The following is a 25,260-nucleotide window of genomic DNA, read 5'->3' on the forward strand; positions in this document are numbered from 1 at the left end:
CCTGACAGTGAGAACAATTAACCAGTGGAACAACCTGCCTCCAGAAGCGGTGAATGCTCCAACACTGGAAGTTTTTAAGAAGAGACTGGACAGCCATTTGTCCGAAATGGTATAGGGTTTCCTGCCTGAGCAGGGGGTTGGACTAGATGACCTTCAAGGTCCCTTCCAACTTTACTATTATTATTATTATTATTAAGAAGTTTGAAAGTGACCTCAAATTTTACCACAGAACTGTAGGAATAAGTATCTCTGGCTACAGTAGTCCGTGGTAAAATGTCCATTTAAAATGTTGCAATATTTGTAATATTCCTTCCATCTCACCTTGTAAAACAGCAGAATATATCCAGCCTCCGATCTTCCCGGCGGTATAGGTCCATACTCAAAATAGCAGGAAAAATTAACAGAACCATGGCAAAGTTAAATACTACAACCACAGCAGCCTGTATAGTCAAAGAGAGAAAGAAGAACATCAGCAATATCAGTACTAAGGCCACCGGAAGGGAGGGAGGGAGGGTTTAATTTTTTAAGAAAAAAGTTGTATGTAACTATTGTTATTCCAACACTGAAAGTTATAATTAGGTTTCCATATTGTAAACGTAAATATAGTAATGAAATATTAAGAATTAGATATTGTCCTAATAAGTATCCTTGGCTGTGTTACCAGATCTCAAATCCATTTCTTATGGGAGAAATTAGAACAAATAAAGAACAATTTATCCCCCCAAAAAATATGAAAAGCTCTGATGTGCATATTAATTTAATTTAATTTTAGTATAATTTTTGTGTCAAAAAAGAGGAGAGTAGAGGGAGAGAAAGCTCCAAGTCAAGACCTAAAACTCTACAACTTAACCACAGAAGTGTTCTTCGGTGGAAACTGCTTATGAAACCAATTAGCCACTATTTAGTGTTTCAGAGCAGTGATCCATTCATTTAAACAGTCCTTGATTTATATCACCACACAAGATACATGAGTCAGGACTTCAGTATCCTCTTTTGCACCTTACTAGGAAGAACTGTCAAAGAAACAAATGGCTATTTAGGCAAGACTGATATTGACAGAGGTCTGTTTTTTGGATTTAAAATAGAGAAAAAAAGACTTTGCAAAGGTTAGAACCTTCATCACATTGGTGTTTTTTGTATCTCATCACATTCCTTCCCTGAAGTTTTTAAACAGTTGTATAGCTACTTTGCACTATAATTTTCATCTCTCCAGACTGATTCCAAATGACCAAGGAAAACATTACATCACAGCCTATTTTTGTACAGCATTCAAACAAATTATTAACAATTAATGAAGAGTCGCTAGTTATGAATTCAACTTCAGACCAAAATATATTGTAAAATATATATCGTTGGACATTCTGAAAGTTAACTCATAATTCAATTGCTCAAGAAAATAAAGAAAAAACAGACTTGCTTAGGATGATATGCATAGTAGATAGAAAAAAGATGGCTCTTTTCATTTATTTGTTTACATGTATCTATATGTAGAGGAAATTTCCTATCCCAGCATTGACCAGCATTAAATATGTTTGATTTTAGGAAAGGCATTGCATTGTTTATCTTCAGTTCATGTCTTGGTGTCTAATAACAAGATATTGGGCTAAGGCTATATTTCAGTAACCCACACTAATTTCGGCTACCTTCACCAATCTCATTAAGTCATCATTTGCTTAAACAGTTTATTATATAAACCACATTTGGTTACATTTACAAATCAGTTAGCTAAAAATCATGATTTGCAAAGATTTAGAATATGTAGCTAGTTTCAATCAACGCTGAAAGCCACAAAGACAAATACATTCCTGTAAGAATGAGGTCCTTAGAATTTATCAGGGATGCTGTGGGAAAGATAAAAAGGTAGCTTATACCAGATTGAAACACTACCAGAACTGATTCTCATAAAAGGGGATCCCTAAGCCTCAAAAGAAATTGTTCCATTATCTCATGATTTGCTCAAATTATCCCCATGGGTAGTTACCAGCAGTTTACGAACAGCTTTTTACAGAGTTGCCTGAAAACTACTTCACCCCTGTGTAACTGGAATAGCAAAGTTTCTTCAAGTCACCCATCAGTAAGAAGGTAAATCTGAACGTCTCATACTTTTCCCTTTGGAGTTCCACAGACCTAGAGGGCAGCTATATTTCTTAATCCTAAAATGTACAAAACTTCTGGCTTCATTGCTCACAGAGAAAGAAAGGCTTAGTTGTACTTGACAGCTTTAATATGCATAGAATATTCATTCCTTTTTGGCTTTAGGAAAGCTGTGAAGGCCCATCTGTTCCATCTCGCAGAGTTATGTTATGATTGAAGATGGGGTTCACAGGCATATGACTTTTGGTATTTCCTAGTTTTATGTTTTCTTGACTTTTTATTTTTGCACATATTGGGTCTTTGGGGATGTATGATTGTTTGATCATATTTATATGACTGCTCTCCTCATGCAGCCTGATTCTAGGTGCTGTACAAACAACTATAAAAACAATTTCAAGAACATTCTAAAGGTGTAAAAATTTAATATTATTAGAAAAAGCTAAGAGAAGGCATCAGATTATAAACAATGGAGCCATCTAATCCAATTACCATTCCCGTATTGTTTTTGTTGCTGTTTTCAAGATTAATTGCCCAGAGTCTTCAGGAACTGGGCAGCACCAAGTATAGTAAATATGTAAGAAATATTTAGAATATTTTATGTACAGTATAAGTTGCACATTGACACACCAGCTACAAAGCAGGTTGATTAAATGTTTTTTTCAATAATCTTTTTCTTTACAACATGGTGGCTGCTGTCCCATGTATTTGCTGAAATAACATAAGATCTGAGCTGGAATTATTGAGAGATAAAGTAAAACAAGGCCCTGATTTATATACTGCAATATACCATTCTTTGCAGGCCAGCCAGAGTTAGTGGGTGTATTGTTTGATAAGAGATATTACAAATGAAGAGATCAGCTTTGCACTTAATTGCTAATCATATGCATCTCCTTCCTAATGAAAATCACAATGTTATATTTTCTTTCTCTATCTTCCTGCCCAACATTTGCAACCAAAATTAAAGGTATTATGACTGGGACAAAAGAACTTAGGGAACTAGATGTAGACAGATGTAGCTATTCCATCCAGCCTAAGTTGGGAGTAAAATGATAAATGAGTCAGTGCAGCTGGCACTTTTACTCCCACTATGTACATGTACTTAACAGGGCACTGTGCATCATTAAGCAAGTGAAAAGAATATCTTTTTGCTTCCCACAAAGGCTCTCGCTACAGGGAAAAGACTATGCCATGGGGGTTTTGCGAATAGCTTATGACGGAAGAAACTGGATGGTGTAAATCAACGGTTCTTAATTGGTGGTATCCATATCACAGGTGGAACTTAAGAATAATTGAGGTGAAACACCAGGGTAGGTCACTGAAACTTTAATTAAGTCTTTAAGACTTGCCATAAGTGATGAGTGTAGTAATAAAATAAAAATGTTGAGCAGGAATTGACAGTCTCAGAACCAAGAGCTTCTGTAAGCCAAACCTCCTTTTATGGCTTCCAGAGCTACTCCCAATTCACAAGTTTTAGAAATTGATGGTGTGGTTTCCTACGATTTGGAAGCAAAAGCAAACAGAAACTGAACTTGTAAACCTTCATTTTTTCCCCTTCTATACAATCATGTCCAATTCTTAAAGGCAGCCTGGATAAGTACCTGTGGGGATTTTTTTGGCACAGTTTTTCAGAAGTAGTTTGCCACTGCCTCCTTCCCAAGGCTTAGAGAAAGTGACTCACCCAAGGTCACCCAGCTGGCTTTGTGCCTGGGCAGGGGCTAGAATTCACATTCTCCCAGTTTCAATCCTGATATTTTAACCATTAACTAATCCCCTGCATAAAAATAGATACACAGATCCAAGTCATCTTCCATCATCTCATCCACTGGGCTGCTTCGAAAACAAAAAAAATAAAGTCACTACTCATGTTTTCATTACTATGTTATGGTCAATTGATCTCCATGATCAGGGAGGTCCCCTATTCATATACAGATCAATGAGGTACAGGTAGTCCTTGACTTATGGCCACAGTTGAGACCAAAATTTCCATTGCTAAGCAAGAAAGTTGTTAAGTGAATTTTGCTCCATTTTATGATCTTAACTGCCACAGTTGCTAAGTGAATCACTGCAGTTTGTTAAGTTAGTAACACGGTGGTTAAGTGAACCTGGATTCCCCATTGACTTTGCTTGTCAGAAGATTGAAAAAGGTGATCACAGGGCCCCAGGGCCCCTGTCAAAAATTTCAACCAGTTGCCAAGTGTCTGAAGTTTGGTCACATGACCAGGGGATGTTGCAATGGTCGTTAAGTGTGTAAAATAGTCATAAGTCACTTTTTTCAATGCCATTATAACTTTGACTGCTCACTAAATGAATGATTGTAAGTCAAGGACTACCTATTTAGACATCACATTCTTTATGCAATGGAGTCTCAGTATAAGTCTCCACAGGTCGTAAAGTTGCCATAGTTGCCCAACCCTGATTTAAGGGATATAATATCATATAGCTCCAAAGGTATTCAATCTGACAAAAATATTCAATTAACAGAATTTCAGGATGAACTTCAGTTGTGGGTGCTTGGGAGCAGGAATGTCCACTGGGAAGGTAAAAAAAAAGTCAAGATTATGGCCACAATTGTGTTTGAAACCCCTCTCTTTTTCCCCCCATATATTTTATTGATTTTTTTAAAAACATAAATCACTTAATAGTTGGTAAACAGTGTGTTTGCTGGGTTTACATTTGTAAAGAAAAATCATTAACAATTGGTTTCTATAATCCATAATCCACATAGTACATTTAGTTGATTTCCCCTTTTCCCCCAAAATGTCTTCTTTGCAAACCTTGAAATAATACAGTTCTTATTATTTTGATAAATAACAGTTACGTATATGATTTTTCCCAATATTCCTAGAAATAATGATCACATCAATATATTTCTTTTCTATCTAATCATTCTGGTTGCCTCATCTTATATCCTGTTACAGTCCTTATTTAGATTTGTTTCTCCCATAAAGTTCAACGTATTCTTGCTAGTTAAGATTTTCTCAACATATAATTTACATTTAAAGATTTAAATCCATTTTTCCCATATAAACCATCTCAACACTTTTACATTTCTTAAAGAATAGGAAAAAACAGTAAAGAAAAGGAAAAAAGAGCAAGAGTAAAGAAACATAAAAAGTAAAATACTACTTAAAATATATATTCCTCCTAAGCTAATATATATTCATTCCCAAAATTTCTTATTCTTTTTAACCAGATTAAAAATATATTTAATCTTTAAATATTCCATTTAATGTGTCTAGTCATCTAATCCTTTAACTCTTATTCAAAACATTTTTTTCTTTTTTATATATTATAATTTCCCTAAATCCAGACACATTTAATTATCTAAAACATTTCCTTCATCTAGGCCATTTCAGCAGTATTATATCAAGAAATAAAATAAAAAAGGGGGGGAAGCATACAGTATTATTTAAGGAATTCATCTCTCTTAGAATGACATATGTATTCAGAATCTTTTCTATTTCTTTAACCATATTCAAACAAATGTTTCTTTTTAAAATATCCTCTCTGGTAGATCCCATCATCTATTTTCTTAATTTTCACTTTGATCTTTTTCCTTTGACCAGTATCTTTCTTGATCAATGTATTTTGCTGAATCAAAATGTTTTTCCATATATTCATGACTGTTGCTGTAGGTATAAGAAGTAAATCGAATAAAATGTCTTTATGTGAGGCTTTTGCCTTTCTGTGTTTCTTGAAAACCTTTTTCTCTTTCTCCTTCTTTGCTTCCCTTATCACTTCCTTTCTCTCTGATGTTTTCAACATCTCTACATTCCATTTTATCCAATCTGTTTTTTTGTCCTCAGATTTATTTTGTAATCTTAAGGGATGAGTTGTTTTTTCCATTTCTTGTAAAATAATTTCCCACTAGGATTAAATCATGTTTTCTTGCTTTGTTAATTTCTGTCTTTGAGTCTCTATTTTCAATTTTATGTCCACTTATTTGTTTTGTCTGCTCCTTCTCTGTTGTTGTTTCCTGGAAGTTTTTTTTGTTGTAAAGTTAACTTAGAGATAGATTGATTTGTATTTTCAAAGTTATTTTGGATTTCTTTGTGATTTGAACTCAGTGTTATTTGAATTAATTGCAATATACTATATATCTCCTCCTGAGAGGTATTTATGTTTTCTTGGTGTATAATGCTGTCTACATGTCTCTGATCCATGATGACCAAAAGTTGGAGTTTTCCTTCTTATCTGCAAATAGTTTTAGAGTCCTGGTTAAATAGATATTTGTAATCCCAAAAGTTCAAAAAAATTTTTTTTTCTAAAGTTTATAATTCTATCTTTGTCTACAACCCAGATTGTTGTCTTTTTTGTCACAGATGTTCTTTATTATTAAAGCTTTGAAGGTCACAAACACAGATTAGCTTTTCCCAGGTTTTGACAAGTTCTCTATGGAAATCATAGCAGTGATAATCTTCATCCACCACTAGGTATCAGCATCTATTTAGTTTTCAATATGAACAATGGTCTTTAAAATGAGAGTCTTAACCATTCAACAATCTTAAATTTGTTCAAAGTTAAATTTTAGCTTTCAAGTTTATAAATTTATTTCACTACCATATATTTTGATCCTCCATAGAAATTTTAATTCGCCGCTTCCGTTAGAATAAGGATGGGGCAGAAGTCCCCCTCCTTCATTTTCGGAGGTATTTTGCTTCTTGGGTATCTTTTCCAGGAAATTAAGTGTAGGATAGAAAAGGGAAAATCAGATTCCTCACCCAATTTCAAGCACGCTGTTTATTGTAATCCTGGTTAGTTCTTTTGGACTCCGGTTGCAAGTAGCTTGGGCTGATCGGTGAAATACAGCCTTTCTCTGTTGGGTTAGAAGTCTTTCCCCAAGACGAACAGAACGACCACCGTCATTCCAGAGTCGCCGGGGCACCCTTCTTTCTTTGCCGCCTCTCTGGGGCGGCTTGCACCCATTAGAGCAGGAGTGTCAAACTGCCAGCCCACATGCCGGACACATCATCTGAAAGCCACGCCCACCCCATTGCCGGCAATGGCAAAACCGGCCCGATACGTTGCGTGACGTCACGAGTTTGACATGTCTGCATTAGAGTCTCCAGGCAGGACGAAAGTTAGCTGCGGGGGTGCGGCGGTCCGCAAGCCCACGACCAGTCGCTACCGCGCAGGACTGGAAGTCTCTGAAGCCCTCTTTCTTTTAATGTACGTTGCCTCACACTACACACACACAAACACCCGTCCATGGATGACAAATAAATCTGAACAAAATAAAGATATAACTACAGAGAGAATTAATCTGGAGGTTTGATTTACTTATGTTCTTATCCTATCAGGAAGTCATTTGTTCCTTTCTCAGCAGTTGGATTATTTTACCAATATTAAACTTCAAAAAGCAATAGGGCTTTGATTGTTATCTTTTAGTATCTTAGGGAGAATGAAAAAAGATAGAAGAAGGTTAAAGCAACTTTCTGTTTAAGTCTATCTGATATAGAACATCTATATAGAGAAACAGCTATAAACATTACTGAAAAGAAAAGCAGCAGTGTTATATTGCTATGCTTTCTTAACCTGGCTGTGGAGGATTGACTGGATAGACAGGAATTCTTCATAAAATAAATTTTCATTTTTAAATGAGCAAAGGCAGGGTGGAGAGCTGTAAGAGTAGAAAGTTCCACATTTTCAAACAGACCACCCAAAAGTAACTTGCATTGCCCTTTGATTTTAAATACCACAGTATGCACCATCTGAATTTCACCATAGCTGGTAAAGCATGAAGTAAAATAAATAGCAACTGCTAACAAGAAAAAAGATTAGCTTTCCTTTCCTTTCCTTGTGCATGTCAAAATATATATTTAGTGAACAGTACTGAAACGGATTTCTCTTCAGATCATATGAAAACTGCACTATTGGAAGACTAAACATTAAAATTTAAGTGAATAAATCTGGCTCAGAAGAGATCATAAGAAAAAAAATGGCTCTATTCAAATTCCTCCACACACCTGAAAACCCCACAATAATTGCAATAAGAATATTTTTAATGATTGATGAACCAAGCAAGAGAAAAATTATTCTTGAGAAAATGCAAGTGCCAGATCTTTACTAAGAATCTACTATTAACTGTCTTTCTGCTGGAGCATTATCTTTGGGGTGGAAATCACAATTTTAACTATAAAATAGAAAAACTAATGTAAATGCAGATATATATGTATATATTACACACACACACATAGAGAAAGAAATTGAGAGCAGGGTGCATGTGATAGCATTTTGCAAGGATATTGGTTGTGATCCAGAATGTCAAATCCACATAAGCCGGGCTCTATATTATCAGTTCATGTAAGAAAAACAATTTTGTTAGCTCATGGATATCTGTCTATATAAGTCACAGAAAACAGATATGGGTTATGAAACTAAATGCACTTTTAATCAAGGCTTACAAGGTTATCCACAGCACCATGGAATTAATCTAATCCTACAAAGGAGAAAGCCCCAATAGAAGGTCTTTTTTTTCTCTTTTAATGTCATAAATGCCAAATCAGAGCCAGTTCATCTGATTATAATTAAGTCTTGTGTCAATTGACACTTATATGCAGTAGAGAGATATGGAAGAAAAGTATGCATAGAAAGTTATGAGAGCACAAATTTGTTTTTCCAGCCTACCCTACTTATACAAATATGAGGAGAACCAGAAGAGAAGAGGGTGGGCTGGGTGAGCAATATCCCTCTGACAAAAGCAGAGTAAAATATGAGCTGCCATTTATAGTAACTAACTAAACAACCTGTGACCCTTAGGTCATCGTTTCAGAGATGTTTTATTTATTTATTATTGTATTTATCTAATTTATATAGCTGCCCATCTGACAGAACAAACAACTCTTAGCTAGCTTACAGGTTAAAACAATCGATGAATACCCAAAATCATTATAATGATTAATTTAAATATCAAAAACCATGAAAAATCTGAGCTAATGTAAAAAGATGAAGGGATGTTAACAATAGCAGAGCCACCTCACTAGCTCACCTGTCCCCTGGAGTCCCCAGGCCTGCTGACACAATTAAGTCTTGAGGGACCTTCAGAAGCTCAGAAGAGATGAAGATAACTTGATCTCGGGGGAGGGAAGAAGATTCCATAATGAGGGTGCCACCACAGAGAAGTCCAACTACCAAGGGGCTGCTAAAGGTAGCTTCCTAGATGACAGAATCTACAACATCTGCTGGATCTAATAGAATGAGCAGATTAAATGGGGAGCAGTGATCCCAAAAATAACATTTAAAGCCTTTACGGCATGGAACTAGGTTAACACCACCACTTTGAATTGGACCTGGAAACAAGCTGATAACCAATGCAACTTGTGAAGCAGAAATGTAAAGTACCGTATGTTCTTCAAGAAAAACACACAACTGCTCTCACCACCGCATTTTGCACCAGCCTAAGTTTCCAAATATTCTTCAACAGCAGTCCCATGCAATGTTCACTGCAGTAGCCAACTGGTTGTGAATTATTGTGAGCAGGGCCCCTCAATCTAGGAAAGGGGGCAACTGGCATACAATATGAAGTTGTACAAAGGTTGTCATGGGCCAAGGTTCAGATTCTGATTCTGACAACATTGCTCCAGCTGAGTTTGTGGATTGTCATTCTCGGGTATCTTAAGCCATAATTCATCTAAGAAGGGTGAACAAGTCAACTCCTGATCAGCTGGAACAGTCGGATGATGAGGCACAACCGGCAAACTCCAAGTTTCAATGCATGCAGTGGTGAGCAGAGCAATACTAGTCAATGAGACTTCTCACTAGGCAAAGAGCCAGACCTGAGTAATTATAGCCAGCTGCCTGCAGACAGATTTTTATAGCTACTTTGGCCTTCAGTCTTTGTTGGAAACAACTGTTTGGAATCCTAGTTTATGACTTTTGTTCCTGTGCTTACTTACTCTTAAACCCCTGATTATTGAGGTGGCTGACTAGCGCTCAGCACTTTAACTCCTGGAATGAATTTGGACCACTCTATTGCTGCTTAAATTTCAAATGGACTCATTTAGCCAAACATTCTTTGCACAGATCCCGATTTACAATCTTAGCTACTTTATCTGCTTAACTGATAGCAACTGTGTCTGCATGTGAGTGTCTGCAACCTTGTCACCTGACACAGAACAACCCCAGCCACACCTGCAACCTGCTCATTAGAGAAGTCATAAGTCTAGGAGGACCCCCACATTGCACACAGGGTCTGTTTGGGGCTGCAAGACCCCATCTAATACCAAAGATTGTATAGTTCTTGAACCAAAAGGCTTCAAAACACAAAGCTATCCATTCTCGGCAGGTTTCAGTTGAAGCCTCTTGTACCCCATCCAGACTCCCACAGCCTCTAGACACTGGGATAAGATTTACACAGTATATCACTTAATTCACTGGGGGCTCAAATGTACAATTGGATGTCATCAGCATACTCTCTACACATTTCATTATCTAAACAGAGAAACAGAATGACAATGGGGTTTTTTAAAAAAAAAAAAAAAAAAAAAAACTATGAATGGGAGTGAGTTCCAGCTGGCTTCCCCATTGATTTTATTTGGGGGAAGCTGTTAAAAGTTAGGATTGAAAATAATGATCCCGTGACTACAGCTGTCCATGGCAATGTGGCAGCGTGGCAGTCCTGAAGCTGCCACATTGCCAAATTTCAATCCCATGGGAGTCAGGGTCCTGGATTTTGGATGCATTATTTTGAGATTTGTACCTGTTTGAGGTATACTGAATCAAACATTGTTGCTCTACGATACCCCATTTTGCCCAATTGAAGATGACAGACGGACAAATAAGCAGGAGAATTTTAGTAAGGTAAAGATAAAAATGAAGTATGGTTAAGAGAGCCAGTCACTCGCTCTCAGCCCAACCCACCTTACAGGCTGGGTTCTTGTGGGAAAAATAGGAGGAAGGAATATAAGATATATTCAATGCATTGACTTATATATTAAAAAGGTAGGATTTTTTTAAAAAGGGAAAACAAAAGCAAGGACATTGCTATACATGACATCTATAAATAAATCCTCGTACATAAACTATGTAACACAAATATAGATTTATTTCTTAGATTCCATTAAAAGCCTAATGGAGAACTTCATCAAAAATCATAGCTGATTCAGGAATTCTGGGAGTTGAAGTCCATGAGTCATAAAAGAGTCGAGGTTGCCTATCCCTGACCTAGTTAGTAGAATCAGTATTAAAACCCTACAAGGCCAGAAACTTGAGTGGGGGTGAATATAGGCAGACAAATGTTAATTCATTTGTACAGGCTATCTCTAAATTCTGCTCTCTTGCTGCTTCTATAGTGTTTTTTTTAAATGTCTTTATTATTTTGAAATAAGGAATAGGTATTACCTATAATGCCATCCTTCTAAATATAGCTGCTAAAATTCTGTTTCTAGATTTGGAACTGACATGTGTGTTAAGATATATTTTCTACAAACAGATGACACAAACTTACATAGATCTCTTCTTGGGTATGTTTTGAAATGACAGTGTAAGAATAAATCCAAAATTAGCTTTGAGGATAACTGTGAAAACATTAGCCAGTTGTCAGGAAAGGCCCTCGTCTCTGAAACGGGGGTTTACTTCAAGACAAAGGTACATGTTTGAATACCTATCAAAAGCAAAGCCAAGTGATCCCACCTTTCTCTATTTGATCACAGAATGTCAGACAACACAAAAGGTTGATATTGACACAAGATTGTCATACAGATGGACAACCATATTTTAATATGCTAACTTTAACATTATAATTTATGGCAGAAGAACAGAATGCACCCCCCATTTCCCTATGTATTACCAATGTCTTTAGATGATTTGTGACAGTGATAGAGACATTACTAGAACCTATGTGGTTTATTTATTTTGGGTTCATTGAAGTGAGCTTGTCTACTCCAATTTTGTGTCCACATGAGCCAAGTTTTTACGGTTTGTTCAACAAACCACAGCTAAAACTCCTGGGAAAACATTATGTGTGTTTAATAGGCCATTTAATTCAGCTGATTAAATCATATAATTAAATGGCTTTCAAAGATCTTTAGACAGATCCTTTGCCAATTTAGGAAATCCACTGCTACCACATTTCCAAGAGTTTCCTAACGAGTCTGTCTATATACTGTAGAAAAACTTATTTCCTTCTGAGGCAGTCTATTTTCTGTTAGGCAGCTTGAATAAGCAGAAAGTCATTTCAAAGGTTAGGTCAAAAACTTGTTTCCTTATTTGAGGAATTTGGATTTGTAACTACTGATTTGTATCCTATCTACTAGATCAAAGGGAAGAAATGGGGTTTATTACACATAAAGCTCAATCATTTTCTACCCTTTCAAATATTTAAGTGGGAAACTTTGACATAAATAAAAATATTGAAACATATTTACACATATTCTTCATGTCTTTAATATGTAAGTAATGTTATTCATTTTTTTTTAATTGTAAAATATTGCTGAGGCCTTCAGAGTTGAAACTCCTCTCCCAGAAATCCTCTGGATCTTCACACATTGTTCCCTGGCCTGAATTGAGGTATTAACTTAGCATTTGTTGTTGCCATTACTTATCTTTTCAGGTGCCCTCATCTGATGCCTCCCCCTAATCCTCTCATATCCTGTGTTGCTCTGCTGATGATTAAACTCTCAAAATACAAAAATAACCTCTATTCTGCCACCTTCTGGCCATGCATAATATAGTGGCTTGGTGACTAGAGGATCTGGTCCTACTTTCCATCCTTTGGGAGACAGAGCAATCTCACCAGGTAAACAAAATAAAATTTTATTTTAAAAAAGAAAATACAAAATGTTTAAAAAAAACCCTCTTTTTTTAAATTTTAAAATGCAAACATTCAATGTGAAGGGAACTGGTCACACAGTGGTTTATCGATCAGGAAAAGCAGAAGAAAAGGGAGAAGGATTTAAAAAGAAAATATAAAGTTTTTTTATAGACCACTGATGGCAATCTGCCACAAGTGTGATATTCTCTACCAAAATTTCTGAGAAGATAGTAGAGAGTTTTCAAATTATTATTAGAGACCACAAGAAATTCTAAAGAGAATTTCTATCTTTATGAACACAGGCTGAGATTTGATTGAGAACTCAGATTAAACATTCCATTTTGCAGTTGATATAGAGATATAGAAAACCTGAGATTTAGCACAACTCAGCATACAGAAATAAACCATCTTGCATAAATTTCTGGCTGGACGCCAAGAGTCACTGATTGAGAAGGGTGGCTATAGAAATTGAATAAAATAAACAAATAAATGCTGTAGCTATTTCTATAAAATCCAAAGATTCCTGAAAGAATTATGCCTCTGCATTTCCCCAGCTTCTTGGAGATTCCAATGAATTAATTAGAAGATGCTGGGGAGAAAGAAACCTCCACTTTCTATTAATCTATGTCTATGGAACTCTGCCATCGAGTTCTTTATTTTAATAAAACCAAACCTCTTCAATAAACAGAGGGGGGAAAAGATCAGACTAATTTCAATATAAGAACATACATGATGTACAAAAACCTTTCAGCATAGAGATGTGGATTGTGCATCTGAATTTGTCATGCAGGCTACATATACAATAGTAATACATTTAGAGAATCTATCAAAATATAGTGTCTTTTTTGTCCTACTTTGCCTGGTCTTTGCATTTTAACAATAATTCTATAAGTTCTAGCTTCATTCCAGCAAATGAATGCTATTTTCCTTTTTTAGCCCAGCACAGAATTCCAAATATTGTGGCTAGGAACTCGCAGCCACAAAGCTACTGCACTGTTCATAGGCTCGTCTTTAAAATCCATTGTTCATCTTAAAAAAGTATATTTCTTCTCCTCTAAAATTTTTTAATGTACTTGCTATGGAGTAGGTGCTGTTTTCGGAACTTTTAAAGTACATTTCCAAAAGGTTGCTGACATACTCACATTCAACTCAGTTTCTACTCTGTGTATCAGGTTTTTTGAGAACTAGTAAATCTTTCACATTTTAAAACATAGACTCAAAAATTACATAAGAAGATAACTGCAGTTTCAAGTCAACCATACTCATGAAAAGAAACACATTTAAAATTAAGCGTGCTCTATAATTGCTCTTCCCAAGCTGATGCCCTCTCAAAATGTGTACTAGAGTCATTATTGTCTCCAGTTAGACTAGAGGAAACTGCTCTTACTTATATGCTTCTGACAGGAAGGTCAGTTCAGACCCCCTTGTCAATATATCAGTTTGCTCCCTGCAGAATCATTCTTTAATTGGGAATTTGTGCCCCTCACCCAATCCAAACACTATGCCCTTGGCCATCTTTCTCCACCAGTCCTCCCCAGTTGTGTTGAATGAGAAGTGCTTCATCTCTGGACTGTGTTGAGAAATAATAAATTAAAAGTCATTTAATTTTACTTTATGAACTTACTTGGAGTGAAAATGCCCGGAGAGCTGGAATGGGAATTAAGGCAGCCATGAAAAATGCAGTAACGTTGCTAATAGATGTAAGGGCCACACTTGCACCCGTGCGTTTCAGACATTCCCCTGTTCTATCCTGAAACATATAGACGAATATGTGGAATTAATTACTAATTACACAGCGCATAACCTATATAAAGTTACAGTGTAATAGAGAAATAGATATTTATTTACAGGCTGCTGTAATCAAAGTTGCTAGGTGGTTCAAAGCAAATAAAAACAAATATAGCAAAAATAATCATAAGAACATCACACATTAAGGCCAAAATTAGCCATTTGGCAGCAATCTTTTAAACTCTTATGTCCCAGAAGTTTGACAAAAGAGAACTAGCCATTTTTAATGATTAGCAGGGGGGCATCCTATGGGAGGGGGAGGGAGTTGATGGGCGGAAGTCATATAATTTTTATGTCATAAACTGTTTTATAAAATTTGCCAAATTTCAATTCCACAGAGCCATGGGTCTCAGATTTTGGACACATTCTGTAAGTTGGTCCATTTGAGTTACCTTGGTTTAAAATTTTATTATTAAATTTTTATCCCACCCTTATTACTTTATAAATAACTCAAGGCAAGGAACATACATAATACTTCTTCCTCTTCCTATTTTCCTGACAACAATTGTGTGAGGTGGGTTGGGCTGAGAGAGTGTGGCTGGCCCCAAAGTCACACTGTTTTGCCAAGTTAAAGGTTATGGAAATGAGAATCTTAATAGTATTATATATAGATACTATTGCATCTGATTCTACTGTACAACAGAAATGGAAAACTACAATGGAAAGTTAATACAAACAACATTTTTTAATTTCTAAAGTGGACTGTAGCAGAAATAGCCTGATATCAGAATGCAAAATAGAATATCAATTCTCAAAAAATTTGGGAGAGTAATTGAAATTTCAATTCAATTTATCCAAACAACTTTTTTGAAGAATAACATCTATTTTGACAAATAATCACAAACTGACAACAAATATAATCCATAATCAGCATTTCATTCCTCTAAAATAACATATTAATCATAATATTTCCAGATTCTTCTGGAGGGGTAATCATATGTACATCTCTGCTGATAATGCCAACAGAGTTACTCACTTTTGTCAAAAAGTTTGAGAAAATTGGGGAAACCATTTGACAGTCTTTGGTCATTTATACTGCTATTAGTTTACTCCGCATAGTTCTAAGATAAATAAACTGGGGCAACCTAAGAAATGATTAAGGTTGTCAGCTGCTAATTGAAAAACTAAAGTATATGTTTAATGAGCTTGCTGAATAGTAAATAACAATTGCACTTAGACTTATATACTGCTTAACAGTGCTTTACAGCCCTCTCTAAGTGGTTTACCAAGTCAGCATATGTAATGTAAGAAATATCTGAATTTACCTCAAATGGAATTCTCTTATTCTGCCCAGTTTCACTAAATGCATGTGCCAAAAGAAAGACATCATCTACCCCAACTCCAAGAGCAAGAAAGGGTAAAACCTGCATAAAACGAGACAGCAACAATTATTTTATAACCAACCAAAGAACAAGTTAATGAAGTAGGACAAAGAAGTGCAATCTTACATTTCACTTTAGGCATAAGCAGAAATCTTGAGGCATTGTAGTTAGGAGGGCACAATTTTTTATGCACATAATTATTTGCACCATTGGGTGTTTCTCTTCAATTACTGATCTCCATCATATTGTCAGGCCCAGTAGAAATTAACAGGTCTTCATGTGGATTCATGAGAACCAAAGGCTATTTTTACAATCTATTTTAAATGAGCCACTTGCTTTGAGCAACTAATATTAGAGGATATGTATTGCAGGATCTCTTTTTTCCTTGTTTCAGCTTGCTGTCTTCAGAAATTGAGAGCTTTATTTTAGCAGCTCAAGAACAAGTTTTGCCATCTAATTGCATAAAGGGAAAAATTCAACATGTACCAAATAACAGCAAATGTCCCCTTTGTATTTAAAAGGATGAAACAATTGACCATTTGATCAATGGCTGCCGCAAAATTTCACAAACTGACTACAAGCAGTGTTATGCCCAACTTGCCAGAATTATTCCTGGAAACTTTGCCAGAGGTTTGGATTTGAATGTAGTAAAAAATACTGGGACCCTCACATCGAGAAGCTTTTGGAAAAAGTGCAGGATTAAGATATTATTGAAGTTTTAAGATCCAAACAGACAGGCATCTTGTTCATAATATGCCTGATGTAATAGGAGTTATTGAAAAGAAGAAAATCTGGTTCATTGATGTTGCGATTCCAGACGATGCTAGGATTGAGGAAAAACAATTGGGAAAAAATTCAAAATACCAGGACTTGCAGATTGCAGCTGAACCTTATGGAAAAAGAAATCCGTTGTGATTGGAGCCCTTGGGGCTATATCTAAAGCACTTTCTCAATATCTGGAAATATTCAATTTGTCAGTCCCGAATACCCTGGTTTTTTTTTTAAACCCTCCATCCACCCTGCTTAATGCTACCTATATTCTTAAACATTATCTTAATAATTCGTAGGTCTTTGGTTAGGACTTTAATTATTAAACTTCCTTAGTCTTACACTATGACTCTAACTGTCGATTATCCACACAGTATAATAATTTCCTAGAGAGAAGATTTTAGCCAATTGTATCACAGTATGCATTTTCACAGCACGTATGTCTGCACACCCTGCCTTTGGAAACAGGGTTTATTCAAGGACAATTTCAATTTCCCGGGTCATTGACATTTTCAGCACAAGTCTCGAATATTCAGCCTTTCTCTCTGTACTCTGCGGTTAACAACAACGAGTTCCTTTCAAAAATTTCAGTGCAAATTATAAAGCCCTTTTTGTCCCTCATTTCCTCTGACATGACGTGCCAAAACCTGCAATTTTGTTGTGTGTGTGTGACATGTAAATATACATCCCATAAAACCGTAGGCCCTGTTCAGAAGTCTTCTGGGCTTAAATAACCACAGCTATGACTAGTTTTAGGTAAACACAGGGCTTTTTTTTCTCATAGAACACCCAGAACGGAGTTCCGGCATCTTTTTTGGATGGAACCTTGTAGGGTAGGCAAGGCGGGTTGTATGACATGTGTGAGTACCGGCACCTTTTTTTTTTTAGAAAAAAAGCACTGGGTAAACATATTAATTCAAACCTCTGAGGGTTGTCCTCTTAAAGTCCGTCCTCCCCGTGCATGCACCACCCTCAGTAGGAGACATTGCAGCACATCGTCTTGCAAACTGTTTGTTTAATACCTGAGTTGTGGCAGCGTTAAAGGAAATCCCAATCAAGGAACACAGTCCCAATCCGGCGGCTACTGAGAGAGCAACCAACAAGACTCCTGCCAGACCCACAGCACCCTGGGATTTAGCACAGTCCCACCTCAGCATGGTTAAGCAGGCGTAGGCAAGCTGTAAGCAGAACAAAAGAGCGTGTTTTTTTTTTCTTCCCAAACCAGGCCTGACATCAGAGAAAGCCAGTTTTATGTTTCCTTTTCCTGACCAAAACTTTCAACAACAAAATACGCTTTTAATGGAACACAGATATTGGAAGGCACCGCTCGGCTGTGAGATAGAGCAATGGCTTTGCTTGTCTGATCCTGTCATTAGGTCTGAATCCCACCTCCACACATCTCATGCAGACATCTCTTCAGCTCTGTAACCATTTAAGAGGAAACCACAAAGAACAACCCCGTGGCCCCATCCCAAGCCAACTTTGTGCTCACGCTAATGAGCCACAGATCTTCCATGGATCGGAGACATACGTGAGCAAGTGGCATAAAAATGCAGATTTTAAGGCTGTTAAAAACATTGTAAGGATGATTTGTATGACAGCTTAGCATAAAAAAACCTCATGTAGTGGTACATCATGAATTACAGATTTCTCCAGCCTGGTCCTTTCCGTATCTGGATGGCATGAGCTTGAAGAAGACTAAGGAAGAATAAAATTAACATTAAATCTATTTTACCATTAATAGATAGCCACTAGCAACTCTGATGACGCTGACGTCAGAAAATGACTTTAGGATGTCCTCCAGCGTCGTCGTTGTAAAGGAAAGCACCTTCTGAGTAGAGTTTTGTGCAAGACTTTGATGAGCAACCTATGAAAAGAAGATGGGAGCTGTAATTACAGAAAGGAAGTCACTATGATATACAGGTAGTCCTCGGCTTACAACAGTTCATTTAGTGACCATTCAAAGTTACGACGGCACTGAAAAAAATGACTTATAACTGTTTTTCGCACGACTGTAGCATCCCCACGGTCACATGATCAAAGTTCAGATGCTTGGCAACTGTTCATATTTATGACGGTTGCGGTGTCCCCGGGGTCACGTGATTAGTTTTTGCGACCTTCTGGCAAGCAAAGTCAATGGGGAATCCAGATTCACTTAACAACCATGTTACTAACTTAGCAAATGCAATGATTCACTTAGCCAATGTGGCAAGAAAAGTCGCAAAATGGGGCAAAACTCACTTAACAAATGTCTCACTGGGCAACATAAATTTTGGGCTCAATTGTGGTTGTAACTCGAGGACCCCCTGTATTTCTGAAGCAGACTTCTATTGACACTAACTTTTTAGTTGTTGCCCTCACTTTATCTGTTGCTCTCTCTTCTCACTCACCCACAGGCGTTCTTCTCCTCTACTAACACTACCGTTGCATCCTTGACCCTTTGTCAATATAATTGCCATACCCAATGCAGAGCCACAGCAGGCTGCTACAGATCAAATAGGAACTGTACACCTTGAAAGAGAGGGAAATGGCAATTTATTTAAAATAGTGAAACTGAAGAAGGCTCATAGCTCACCCGGCCCCTCCTGCACCCTTTTCTGCATTCCATCCAGAAGTCTACAACTGATTTGTTGTTATACCCAATCTAAAAACAACAAATTCTTAAGAGTAGCCCTCTCTTTTTTCATTGGCTGGACACTTCAAAGAGGTCACAAGCAGCTCAGCAGAGGTCAATGCCTGGGAAACAAAGGCCAGATAATGTCACATGACCTCACCAAGGGGACTGCAGCTGTGAACAGATTCTGTGGCGGGCTAATGTTTTCCAGACACCTTTGCTGGGAGCGTGTGTGTGTGTGTGTGTGTGTGTGTGTGTGTGTGTGTGTGTGTAAGAATCATCCTAACCAAATGCTCACTTTTTCTCCTTAAGCCTTGGCAGCCCAAAGCAGCTCAAGACAATGAATTTTAAAAGCCATGCATTCTAACAAAAACACATTTCTTTCATTTTAACAACAGAAGAACCAGCAATGTTTCACTCAAATCTTGCTGCGGGTGGCAGGTTTTTTTCATGTATTTGTTTCTTCTTTAAAAAAAAAAAGTTCTTACTCAGCTAGACCTAAGCATGCCTCTTTCCTCTTTCTAGCCAGCATACCGGCTGGGAATGACAGGGGTTGAATCCCAACACAGTATCCTCCATTTTCTAGCTATCTCCTATCTCAAGGAAGATCCCTGAAGGATTGCAATGACAAGAGCTAGTAGGGTTTACAGTGAAAGTTAGAAAGAAACCATTCTCCAAGCAAACGTCCATTTTACCTCAACATACATCCTCTGCCATGCTTCCAGGATCGCAGCCGCCTTGTCCTCATTCCAGTTGATGTGCGAAACGTAGTCGTAACCCTTGAAGTGTTCATACATTTGCTTTGGAGTCATTAGCTGAAACATGGTCTGTAAAGCCTGAGCACTGTAAGAAAGAATGGGGGACTTAGAAGGAGAAAGGGGCGACCAGAGTCTCCCCCTCCAAACAGAAAAAAAAAACAAAACCTGGTTTCACTGCACGATGTCACCAAATGCACAATCTTTGCTTATGGGATGGGAGTGATCTTTGCTGGGTTTGGAGGACTGTTCTAATGGGCAGCAGAAAGCCAGAAACTGGGCAGCAGAAAGCCATTTCTTCAATATATTTTTTTATAATTGCTCTACACATTTTATTTGACTAGGAATCATTTTTGGTGTTGTTTAAAATGGAGGGGGAAATCTAAGTTATAAACTGGGGGTGTCCAAGCTTGGCAACTTTAAGACTTGTGGACTTTAACTCCCAGAATTCCCCAGCCAGCATTGCTGGCTGGGGAATTCTGGGAGTTGAAGTCCACCGGTCTTAAAGTTGTCACGGTCAGACATTCCTGTTATAAAAACCTCTTTATCTTCTTATATCTTGATATAAAAAACTGATCCTATCATAGATGTAAAGCGGATGCAGAGACATTGGAATATAAAAAGCCTATGAGCTACCGTCCGGTTTCTCTATTAAAGGGCTGATCTGATTCAGTCTTCTTATGCCTAATCTCTCTGTATAATTTAAATAAGGCACCATTCACAAAGTAGCAGGACCTATAGAGGAGTCGCGCCTGTCAAGGAGATGGTTTGGATGGCAAACAATCTGAAGAAAATGGAAGTCTTAAAAGTGAAGTTTTTTTTTCAAGAAGCATAAAAAGTACACAAATTAACACAGTTGCAGCAAATGGGATCCTTCCATATGCAGTAGGCTCTAACAGAAGTTTCTATCACTGAACAGGATTCTCATCTTCCGTCCAGAAAGTGGGGGGATGGGTGATCCTATGTAATAGCATGTGATGTGACACGGGGGAGAAGTCACCTCCATCCTATTCCAGAGACCAAAATCTCCAATGGATCATATAATCATTAGTCACCAAAAAGATAACCGTGGGCTACACAGGTATCATGACTTCTACATAGGTATCATGACCTCTTAACATACAAGTGGAAAAAGAGTAAAATTACTAGAGCTCAAATGGGAGGTACACTTTGCTGAAAACTGTTGCTCTCTAATTTAAATCATATGCTGCATGGTTTTTTTTCCTTTTGCATTATATGTACTAAGGAGGACTTCAATTTTAATATTTTTACTAAGCATTATCCCCACTATCTCATAAACAAAAATGCATTTTATAGGTATAATAAATAGTGGTACTCTCACTGAGAGTCAGTTTGGTGTGTTATTATTGTTATCCTTGGGATGGTAACATTGTTTGATGAGTGGCGTTTTTTTTTTCCTTTCGAGAACGGGCATTGGAATTTCACTGTAATGTGTGCCATTGTGTATACAGAAAAATGACAATAAAATTCATGTTATCTAACTAAGGCGTCAGGCTAAAAACTAGGAAACGGTGAGTTCTAATCCTGCCTTGGGCACAAAGCCAGCTAGGTGACCTTTGGCCAGTCAGGAAAAGGAGGCAATGGCAAACTATGTCTGAAAAAGCTTGCCAAGAAAACCATAGGGATTTGTCCAGGCAATCTCCAAGAACTGGATATGATTGAATGGAAGAAAAAAGAATTCTCACATTACCGACACTAAATTTTTCACTCAAAAGAAAACAACAGTTGGATTAACACTTCACATTAAGCCATGGTTTGTTTAAAGCAAGATCTGTTGACTAAGAACAGTTGGCTATAGGCCATGACATATGTAACAAAATAGCTAGGTCAGTGATGGCGAACCTTTTAGAGACCGAGTGCCCAAACTGCAACCCAAAACCCACTTAAGTATCGTCAGGTGCCGGGTGGGCGTGGCCCATTGGCTGGGTGTGGCCCATTGGCTGGGTGTGGCCAAATGGCTGGGTGTAGCTACGGTGGTAACGGCAGACTGGGTGGGACTAAAAAGTTCAATCAATCAATTCCAACTTTGCAAGATCTTTTTTTTCCCCACGAGAAGCTGAAATTGATTGATTGATTGAACCTTTTTTTTTTCCACCCGGCGGTGGGACTAAAGCGAAAAGGTTTTATAAAACCCAGCTGAAGGCCTAGGACTGGGGCGCCGACATGCGTGCCCACATAGAGGGCTCTGCGTGCCATCTGTGGCACCCGTGCCATAGGTTCGCCACCACGGAGCTAGGTTGTCACAAGAGTTTAAGCCAAGACCATCCAAACCATAGTGCACCCTAGAGGTGTGTAGACCCAAACCAGGATGTCCCAGGCAGGAATTACTGGATTACGAGTGCTTACCTGACAAGTTTCCCCCCAGTACCATTTTTAACAGTGCCACCAATAATCAGTTCTTCTTGCCAATGCATGTATTTTTTTGACAGCCCATAGCATCCACCGTTTAAAGCAAGGGCGACATCAAGAGGCTGGAAATATTTAAAAAAAAAAGTGTTACAGAATCAAAGACAGGAAAGTTCACATTTTTTGGAGGATCACTGATGCCACTTTGGATACCCCTGAAGGTAAGTTTTCTAATATGCATAAATCCTGCAAATCCTGCTCTGGTTGCAAACTCTGAAAGGGGCGAGGAGAGAGTAAGAATGTTCTTTATGGAAGTATTTTCATGCTTCCAGGATTGATTCTGGCAGATGTAGCTTTGGATTTTCTCTCAGGTTGGTAGCTGTACATTTTTATATTTTTCAAGGTGGTTTTACCTCTAAGTAGAGAGAAGTAGTTGCTTTAGGTCAGGGGTCTTCAAACCTGGCCCTTTTATGACTTGAGGACTTCAACTTCCAGAATTCCTCAGCCAGAGTTGAAGTCCACAAGTCACAAAAGGGCCAAGTTTGAAGACCCCTGCCTTAGGTAGTAGATTTTGGTTGTCATGAAAAGCTAGCAAAGGTTGATTTAGTCTGTTCTTGTACTTTTATTGCTAAAGATGCAGCATTTGAGGGTTTTTTTTTATTCATGTGGCACAACAACATGATTATTTGGGGTATCTGCAGTCTGTATGAAAGGAAGCCATTTATTTTTCTAACTTAGGCAGCAAATAAACGTCAGCTGCTTTGAGTTATCCCTGGAAAACTTATTAAGCGACAACAACAACAACAATAATAAAAGAAGAGAATCAAGAGAGGAAAAAAGGAAAGTTCATTCCAGCAACACAGTAAAATCTTTATAGAGAAGTCACTCATATCCTGTCTACTTCCTATCTACCACTGAAGGAGCTCCAAACTATGGACATTTTGAATTTTTTTATTTTGTTTTAAATATAAAGTTTGCACAAAGATAATACATTCATTTTTAAAAACAAGTATAGCATAATCCATTAAATAAATATATCAACGAACAAAATAGGCCGGTACTTCCATTTGAGTGTTTAATTTCTTTTAATATAAATCTAAATGGTAGAATAAATATTTGTTTTATTAAGAAAATATAGCTATTCATATTATATACTATAATGCTGGGTGGCTTAGAGCAACAATAGAATCACATCAGAAACAATTTTAGAAAATGAATTAAAAAACAGTGCTTGGTATCCTAAAGCAACACCCCTCAATACTTCAGACTCCCTCAATCTCAGTGTTTGAGGGAATTTCAAAAACTAGAATAAATTTCTTTAGCTGACCTGGAATAAAATGCAAACATGCCAATTACAGATATTTGTATTTTGTAATAAAAAGATGCTATTTTGGAAACTTGTTAAGTTAACTACAAAAGTTTCCATTCTTTGATACTACAGCATTTGTATATAGAACCTGATTGGTAGCAATTTGTTCAGTCACATCTATCATTTAACACTCATGAGTATTTAGTGGCTTTGCAAACCTAACTGCATTAATATTCCAATATCCCTTTCTCTGCAGTACAAAATTTAGAATATAATATATTATATATATATCATTTCAAAGCTATTGTTTGTTCTTCAGTCCTTGAAGCTTGTTTGTTAAATTAGAAATAAGTAGGTGTCTTGGTCTGGAACTTCCTTATTATTGCCTTATTTTCTTCTGTTAGCAGAACAATTCAAGTCGGTGTGACCAATCATCATTTTACCAACCAGAATTCTGAACTTAAAGCTGTATAAGGGGCTCAAATACTGCTATCCTGAAACTGCATCATATTGTTGACAATGATTTTATGATATGGAATTACAATCTGCTTTGTCAGCACATTTTTCTCCTTTGGCTGATAAAAAAAGAAGAATTAACTTACTTTGGTTGAATTTTTGTTGGGGGCGGTTATAGGACAGTCGGGATCATCAGGGTTTAGGCAAGGCCGATCCATATATCCATGGCCAACTTCTGCCTTATTCAGCATCTCCTCCCAAGTATCTACTTGGGAGTTTATCTTCTTCAGCTCTTCCAAGAATTCTAAGGGGTCAAAGTTGGTCCACTGCAAATGGGGTTTTCCTCTGTCCCATGAAGAGAAAAATGAAAAGGTATCAAGAGTTGCCAGACTTTTGTAAATATTTATTTACTGCTTCCTCACTCCGACTCACATTCATATTTTTTTGAAACAAAGTTCACTGACATGTGCATAATGATATTTAAAACATTGCCACAAGATTTGTCATGGAAAAACTTGCTAAAAATTCTTATCTTAAAGCTGGTTTTTAACCCACAAAATTTCTTCTTCACATGAGCATCATATCCATGCCTAAGTCAATGCTAGTAAACAGAGACTCTTCAATCTAATGGTTTGAGGGGATTTTAGAGGTTGTAGTTAAGTCTTTATTCTTACCTCAACTATTACATTGTGCCCGTTTATTCATTTATTGAATTGAGATAATCAAATAAGCAAGAAAATTAGTATCTGAACTAGTATCTTAAGTATAAATTTTAGATGAATAATTTAGTAACTAAATGATGACTCAGAAAAAATAAGGAATTCAGCAGTCATAAATATAGGAAATGTTCAAGTATCAGAGAGAAGTTCATATGATATTAAAAAATGTCTTTCTTTAAAATATTTGCCATATATTAATCAAAAACACGCACAAAGAAAATTATAAGCACTGTGCTCCTTCAGACATGGTGAACTTTTTTTATAAACTCCTGAGCCTCTGCTGCTATTTTTTTTTTCATTTCCACTTTTGATTTTGTG

General features: G+C 37.0%; 1 protein-coding gene across 1 annotated transcript in view; it reads right to left on the reverse strand.

The window, feature by feature from the left end:
• Window positions 1-25,260, reverse strand: part of PTCH1 (patched 1) — a 56,137-nt gene that overhangs the window by 25,967 nt on the left and 4,910 nt on the right. The window contains exons 4-11 of the mRNA XM_015823844.1: window positions 24,370-24,568; window positions 22,459-22,583; window positions 20,032-20,179; window positions 18,458-18,589; window positions 17,745-17,900; window positions 15,898-15,996; window positions 14,469-14,594; window positions 322-440 (exon numbers count right to left, since the gene is read on the reverse strand). Of these exons, the coding sequence (XP_015679330.1) occupies window positions 322-440; window positions 14,469-14,594; window positions 15,898-15,996; window positions 17,745-17,900; window positions 18,458-18,589; window positions 20,032-20,179; window positions 22,459-22,583; window positions 24,370-24,568 (1,104 nt within the window). The remainder of the gene's footprint in view (window positions 1-321; window positions 441-14,468; window positions 14,595-15,897; window positions 15,997-17,744; window positions 17,901-18,457; window positions 18,590-20,031; window positions 20,180-22,458; window positions 22,584-24,369; window positions 24,569-25,260) is intronic.

The sequence above is a fragment of the Protobothrops mucrosquamatus genome, unplaced genomic scaffold (assembly GCF_001527695.2).
Source record: "Protobothrops mucrosquamatus isolate PMUCROS unplaced genomic scaffold, P.Mucros_1.0 scaffold2012, whole genome shotgun sequence".
Taxonomy (NCBI): Eukaryota; Metazoa; Chordata; class Lepidosauria; order Squamata; family Viperidae; genus Protobothrops; species Protobothrops mucrosquamatus.